Source organism: Carlito syrichta, unplaced genomic scaffold (genome assembly GCF_000164805.1).
Source record: "Carlito syrichta isolate Samal-C Ts95f unplaced genomic scaffold, Tarsius_syrichta-2.0.1 Scaffold303991, whole genome shotgun sequence".
In the NCBI taxonomy this organism is placed as follows: Eukaryota; Metazoa; Chordata; class Mammalia; order Primates; family Tarsiidae; genus Carlito; species Carlito syrichta.
This window is the reverse complement of record NW_007248087.1, coordinates 112,411-119,795: the sequence shown is the minus strand read 5'-3', so window position 1 is coordinate 119,795 and position 7,385 is coordinate 112,411. Positions and strand designations below refer to the sequence as shown.

The following is a 7,385-nucleotide window of genomic DNA, read 5'->3' as shown; positions in this document are numbered from 1 at the left end:
GGTGGGTGTGGAGATGGGTGAGCTGAGTAGGGGCCAGGCAGCTGAGTAGGGGCCAGGTGAGGGGCTGGGAGGGAGCGGCCAGTGAGGAGGTAGCACAGAGGACTGCGGCCGGCCGGTGGGAGGCCTTGCAGGGAAGGGCACTTTCGGCTCAGGCCTCTGGGTTCCTCCAGCGAGGCGGAGGACAACTTGAGCCAAGATCTTGCTGCCTCATCTGCACCACAAATGCTCCCGACTGGGCACAGAGGCACCTAGTGGGCTCCAGCCTTGGGACATCCCTGGGTTGTGGCTGCAGACCTCGGTGGAGGCTTTATTATATGCAGGTCGTCTGAGTGAGTGAGGGGCGCCTCCAAGGTATTTTAGTCAGTGTGTACAGGCGTGTATCACTATTGCTAGTGGAGCCCCTTTGTAAATAAGGCATTACTAATGCCCCATATGTGTACATTGCTACCACTAGCAAGAGGACTTTTAAAATATCCACTATATTGTTAATTGTCCTTGTATATATGTGTATGTGTATACATGTATGTAGATGGATAATTAACACTATAATATGCTTGTATATGTATATATATGGGTCCCCCAAAACTCCAGCATTTATTTATAAAATATTGCCATTTCACAAACATACTTCCATACTTGGAGTCAACCGCTCTTTATCGTTACCATTTTAAGCCTGTGCAGGGTATTCTGCAGTTGTGCTTTAGGTTATTTTCAGGTTGTTTTTTTTAATGTAGCAACACTCTAGGGAACCCATTCTTGCGTGTACCTTTAAAGATTATTAAATAGTATTTACTCAGGATGAATTCCTCAGGGAACTTCCATGATTGTTACATTTTTTCTTACATGTTTAAACTGCAGTCACCTTCAAAGCACGCTCTGATGCAACACACCTGTTGAGATGCTTTTTCCACTGCCCAGAATGGTTTTTGAGCTCATCCAGTTTGAGGCCTTTTAGTGCTGCTTCCGCTTTTTGTTTCACCTCTTCTGCGTCAGCAAAAGGTTTCCCATGCTGGGGATTAGGGTTTGCGGTACAAACTTTTGTCATCCAGGGAAACCAAAAAAAAGTCACTTGGGGTGAGATCGGGTGAATAGGGAGGTTGGGGCACAGGGGTATACTGCTTTGGGTCAGAAATGGCTGGCACTCAGTGTGGTGTGGGCGGGTGTGTCGTCATGGTGGAAGAGACAGTTACCTGTTGGCTTCCACAAATTGTGGCGTGACCTTCCTTCTCCAGACTTTGAGCTAAAACTTTGGCTGACTGACCTGGAGGAACAAAAACGCGTTTTAGCTTGCCTTTGCACAGAAAATGATGCCACGGTTTTCACCGGGGAGGAGGGAGTCCCAGGGCTCTCTATGTGCTGTGGTGACTGTGGTCAACATCACAAGCATGCAGCGTCATCATGTGCTGTGATCGCTCCGTTATGTCCCGGGCCTCACAGCGGGGAAATACCCAGTGATCGGGAAGCGTGTTTTTCCTTGAGGTTGAGGGCTCCCTCTTCTTGCCGCCAAAGACAGTGCGTGTCCAGAGTCTCATTTGGTCTCATCAAGAGAGTTGATGGTGGGGCAGAAGTTTCAAGGAATGTGAATTCAGAGCCCACATGGTGGGATGAGAGCAAGGTGGGGGAGGAGAGAATGGCAGCGAGCTCTCCTGTCCCTGCGGAGGGCACGGATCCTGTGGCGAGGGTTTCACTCTTGACCCAGTCACCTCCCGAAGGCCAAGTCTCCAGAGACCCTCGTGTTGGGCATTAGGGTTTGAGCATATGAATGGCAAAGGGGGAGGGATGAGATACAGACATTCAGGCGGTAGCAGAGTTAGACATATTTTGTGCCACTATTTTAATATATATACTAACGTCTCTTTTTCATTTCACAAGCATGCTTCCATACTTTGAGTTCACCATTCTTTATTATTATCATTTTAAGCCTATGCACAGTATTCTGCAGTTGTACTTTACTTTTCAAACTTGGATTAATGTTTAGGTTATTTTCAGGTTTTTTTTTTTTAATGTAGCTCACACTTTAGTGAACCCGTTCTTGCACGTAACTTTAAAGATTATTAAATAGTATTTATTTAGGATGAATTTCTCAGAGAACTTCCAAGATTAGTACATCAAAGGATGCTAACTTCATGGTTCTTAATTATTGTTATAATTACTTTCTAAAATATAATATTAGTTTGTAGCATCACCAGTTATACATGAATTTATCAATTTTTTCATACTCCCACCAGCGATTTTCATAGATGTTTAAATTATTTAATTTACCAAAAATTACTCTGCAGTTTTTCTGAATCTGTTTTGATGGATGGTATATAACCATTACCATTTAGGAAATAATTCTACCATTTTTATTTTGTTTGGAAAATCTACTTTGTCATGTTCAGCCTTTATGTATAAATTGGGTCTTTTTCCTGGAATTTCCATACTGATTTTTTTTGGTCATTTTCATTGCTTTTTTGGTAACAGATCTACACATCCACACATTGAAAAAGTGTTAGAAGGACTGAATGTGTGTCTGTGTCTTTATGGACAGAATGGCTTACTCAGGAGAGGACCAGGGTTGATTTCCATGTCATGCTGCGTTTTCTTGCTGTCTTTCTGAAGCGAAGCAGTTACAGACCTGAAACAGTGAGGCCTTGTTTCTAAATGATGTTACAGATTTGCAGAGACTCTTACTGTTCTCCAGAAGCATCAAGGTTTCTGAAATAGTTGTGTTAATTGTCCAGGTCTCCCAGTGGCATCAAAGCTGTATGCAGGCAGAGGCCCATTTCCCATGTCTCTGTGTGTTTCTTGGTTCCTAGTAAAACTCTGGGCCTAGTCACAACATTGTTTTAAACTGACTTGTTTTGCAGATACAGTGGAAGGCCTTGACGCCCAGATTGTAAATGGCTACATGGTTCATGACCAGGAAAGCAAGTCGGAGGTTCAGATTCCTTTCCCTCTGTCAGACAACAACCAGGTGCGAAGTGGACGCGCTTTCCATCATGGAAGATTTGTCATGAATCTCCGGAAGGCAGCCATGGCAGAGCCCAAGTAAGACCACAGCTGCAGACATATCATTGTGAAGAGTCAGCACATTTGAACTTGGCCTTTGTACAAATAATATTTTATACATTCAAAAAAAGATCTTATACATTTTTGTGAATGTTTTGGGCATAGTCTGCAACACAGGTGTACTAAGATAAACCTTGGGTTAGAAGAGTATTAGATTCAGTACCTCTATTAAAAGGTATCACATGGAGAATTCTCCTCTGACTAAAAATTCTGTGATCTTCATGTGATTGACCTTTAGAGGAATACTTTGTTGTAATAAAGGCATTAATCCATGCGTACCCATTTCGGAGTTAGGGTTTGTGGTTACGCTATCTTCTATGAAAGGTTAGGACAGAGGACTGCAAGGAGCAATCCCTGTTTCATTCTCACCGAGGACCTGGTCTCACAGGACTGACTTCTTCTCTTGATTAGTAACTTATATTTGCCCATAGCTTTTAAACATCGAAATTGAGGAAGCTGTAAACTTGTGATTGACGCAGACTTAAGTGTTGCCAAAGCAAGAGAAGAAGTAAGTGGACTTATCCTTAGGCCTCGAAGGATTTGATATCCATGGAAGAAAAGCATCTTCATTGTTTAAAAATGGGAGAGGCCCACCAAATGCAAAGAAGTTTATAAAAATAACCACTAATAATTTGGTGGATAAACTCCAATTCTTTTTCCCCCTTTGTGTATGAATGTGTGAGGGTATATAAAGTTTCTCTCTGTATTTTATTTTTTAATGAATTAAGATGACAATCTCAATTTCCCCCTTTATTTTAAAGGTTTGAGGTACAGGTCAGGATTAGGTAACTGAGTGGTTTTGCGCAAGTGAAGGTTGGGCCTCCAGCTGGTCCACACGTCCCCTGGTTTAGGATCAGGTGTCCTTAGTGATGTTGTGTGCCCCCCATCTAATGTTACTTTAAAAGATACTTTTTATTTTATTATTATTACTATGTTAGAGACGAGTTCTTGCTCTGTCTCCCAGGCTGGAGTGCTGTGGTGTGAACACAGCCCACTGTAACTTCAAACTCCTGGGCTCAAGCGATCTTTCCACCTCAGCCTCCGTAGCTAGGACTGCAGGCACATGCCACCATGCATGGCTGTTTTTTACGTTTTTTTGTACAGACAGGGCCTCATTGTGTTGCCTGGGCTAGTCCTGAGCTCCTGGCCTCAAGTGATCCTCCCGCCTCAGCCTCCCAAAGTGCTGGGATTTGAGCTACGGCACACAGTCTAAAATACTTTTAAATCTTTACATTAGGTGTTCATTTCTGCTTTTTGTCATTCCAGACCTTTTTCTTAATCAAGGTTTCACTCTGTCACACGGTCTAGAGTGCAGTGACACAATCATAGCTTACTGCAACCTCGACCTCCTAGGCTCAGGTGATTCTTCTACCTCAGCTTCCCGAGTAGCTGGGACTTCAGGTGTGCGCCACCACCTCCAGCTCATTTTTTGATTTTTTTGTAGTGGCAAGGTCTTGCTATGTTGCCTGGGCTGATCTTGAACTCCTAGGCTCAAGTGGTCCTTCCATCCTGGCCTCCCAAAGTATGGGATTACAGGCGTGAACCACGGTGCCTCGCTTCGTGCTTTTTCTGTGCACATGTATGTCCAGTGTATGTGGGCAAATAAACTGGAGAGAAGGAATAAGGGATTTATGGTGAGTTAAATTGCCCTAGCGAACTACTTTGGGAATTCATTTCTGTGTCTGTATTCTCCAGTACGAAGTTTATCGAAGGCACTGTGCTGCAGTTGGTCGAGGAAGACGACGTCGTAATGGGTGTTCAGTACAAGGACAGAGTGACTGGGGACATCAAGGTGAGGGTTGCCAAGTCGCCCAAGAGGCTCTTCCTTCCTCCCTTAGCCAGAATGCTGGGGGTTTTGGTTTGTTCAGATTTTAGGATGTCTGCATTGTGCTTACCTGGAGGCCTGGAATCCGAGTGATCCCTGAGCACTTTCTTGGAGTATCACGCGGTGCTCAAGAATGCCTGGGTTTCCCCCCACGCAGTTAGGGGGCAGCAAAGGGACCGCGTCCTCCCCAAGCCCTGGGGGTGGGAGGGGCTTCCACCCGCCACACCGTGCCCTTCAGAGCGCCTTGGAACACGGCGGCTCATGTGAGCAGCCTTCAAAGCTGCGGCGAGCGTCCACGTTGGCAGAGGCGCAGGGCGACCCGGAAGGCAAGGGGCAGGACCCGATGCGAACGGGGCGCTCGGGCCCCAGCTGGCCGCCGTCCGGGGCAGAGGGGCAGAAGTCGGGGATCTTCTTGAGGAGGACCCAGTCTTGCTCACGCTCACCTCTCTGCCGTAAAACACACACCGCTCTGGGCCGCCTCGTAGGGCCACCGCCTCCTAGAAACTGCGCTCCAGTGAGGGTGATCACAAGGTGTTCTCTGCGCTTAGTGTGGCGATATAAGTACACAGAGACAGCTGTACAGACGTTCTTCCAGGCTCTGGCCACTGATTAGAAACACTGTGTGCAGTTAGAAGACTGTAGAGTAAAAAGATCGGGCTCATCCTTGGGATTTGTGAGGTGATGGGTCATCTGTCACCCGTGCTTGCCTCGTGGTTGTTTCTGTATTGTCCATCAAGGCGGAGCCTAGTGACCCCAGATCACCTGGATGGGGGAGCCGGAAGGGGTGACCCTCGGCTCCAAGGAGCATCTCGGAAGGTCGACCACGCCGTGTCTTAGCCCACATGACCACACGGCAGGTGATTCAATGGCGTCACCTTCCATGACCTTCCATACTATTATCTGGCGAGAGATTTAAATCTGTTCACACACGTTCTTAAAGCATGGCCTCTCCATGTGTTTCTGACCACTGACCTGGGTGTTCTCTCTCTGTTACAGGAGCTCCGTGCCCCGTTGACTGTCGTTGCAGACGGACTTTTCTCCAAGTTCAGGAAGAGCCTGATCTCCAATAAAGTGTCTATTTCATCTCATTTTATTGGCTTTCTTATGACGGTACCGTAGGTGTTTTGAAATTACAGAAAAATAAAAGCAACTTGAAATCTGGACATTATTAACATATTCTACTTTACTTTTTTAGAACGCGCCACAGTTTAAAGCAAATCATGCTGAACTTATTTTAGCAAATCCGAGTCCAGTTCTCATCTACCAGATTTCATCCAGCGAAACACGAGTCCTTGTTGATGTTCGAGGAGAGATGCCAAGGAATTTGAGAGAATACATAGCTGAAAAAATTTACCCACAGATACCTGGTAAGAAGTAGCATTCTGCTCCCACTGTGATCTGCAGTCTGAGAGCAGATCTCATGAGAAGCTCTCGCCTTCAGTTCTCCTGGAGGCTGGGTCCAAGCAGGCCGGGGATGAAGTGGCAGGTGCAGCGTGCCGCCAGCCAGGTGGCCTGGAGAGGGGCAGAGCCAAGACAGGGTCCAGGCAGGAGGGCTTCCGGCTGTCGAGGGGATGTTAGCAATTAACGCACAGCTCTCAGAGTACTTAGTAATAATTAGTATTTTTAAGGTAGTCCAGACAGTAATTCAAGGACTCTGGATTCTTGAAATGCCTCTTAATATTTAACTGTCTCTGTGCTTGGTATGTGTAGTAATGGTAGCTATCATGTATTGAATGTTTGCTGTCAAGTGTTTAGCAACGTCATTTCATCTACACACCAGCCCTGTGAGGTAGCATTGTCATTGTTCCCATTTGACAAATGAGAGAACAAGGGTTCAGAGAGATTCTTTAGCTTCTCTGAGGAAGGACTGAGTGCCGGCAGAGCCAAGGTTAATGCCAGGTCTGTGTGGCTCACACATGCCTGCTCCAAGGTTCCTGTCCTCAGAACATGAAAAAAATTAAGTCAGAGGAACCCCTGCTTGTCAATTATGACATGATTACAGTACTAGGACACCATCCTTGGCAGTTTTTATCTTTCTTGGGTGTTTTCAAGGTTTTTTTGATGTTTTCAAGTCTGTTTTTAAACTAAGTGAGACTATTCTGTTTAATAGCTAACAAGTTATTAACAGACATGAAGTGAGCAAGTTTAGATTTTAATGACATTTTCAGCATATGCATATGGAAACATTTTCGTACATTTGCATTCAATTAAGCCACTTTTGAAGCTTTCAGATGGGAAAATTAGTTATACGTGTTTAGGAAAAGAATTGTCTGTTCTCTGATTTCTTTAGCATTTTTAAAACTGTACATTTGGTGTTTTTTCAATCTGGAGGTTAGTTGGAGCAGACTGCCCTGCAGTCACAGTGAGAAGCCGCTGGAGCTGTCTCTTATTCCTAGTTGGGCTACCAAGGTGCTGCGCCTTGTGTGCTGGAAAGTTTCCACAGGCGTTCTGAACGTCTGCTCCCAGATGACGCTGAAACCGAATGGTAGCTCATTTTTTTTTTTTTTTT

At 45.4% G+C, this 7,385-nt stretch overlaps 1 protein-coding gene across 1 annotated transcript in view; it reads left to right on the top strand.

The window, feature by feature from the left end:
* Window positions 1-7,385, top strand: part of SQLE (squalene epoxidase) — a 20,393-nt gene that overhangs the window by 3,526 nt on the left and 9,482 nt on the right. The window contains exons 2-5 of the mRNA XM_021713026.1: window positions 2,850-3,030; window positions 4,747-4,843; window positions 5,873-5,986; window positions 6,072-6,243. Of these exons, the coding sequence (XP_021568701.1) occupies window positions 2,891-3,030; window positions 4,747-4,843; window positions 5,873-5,986; window positions 6,072-6,243 (523 nt within the window). The 5' untranslated portion in view covers window positions 2,850-2,890. The remainder of the gene's footprint in view (window positions 1-2,849; window positions 3,031-4,746; window positions 4,844-5,872; window positions 5,987-6,071; window positions 6,244-7,385) is intronic.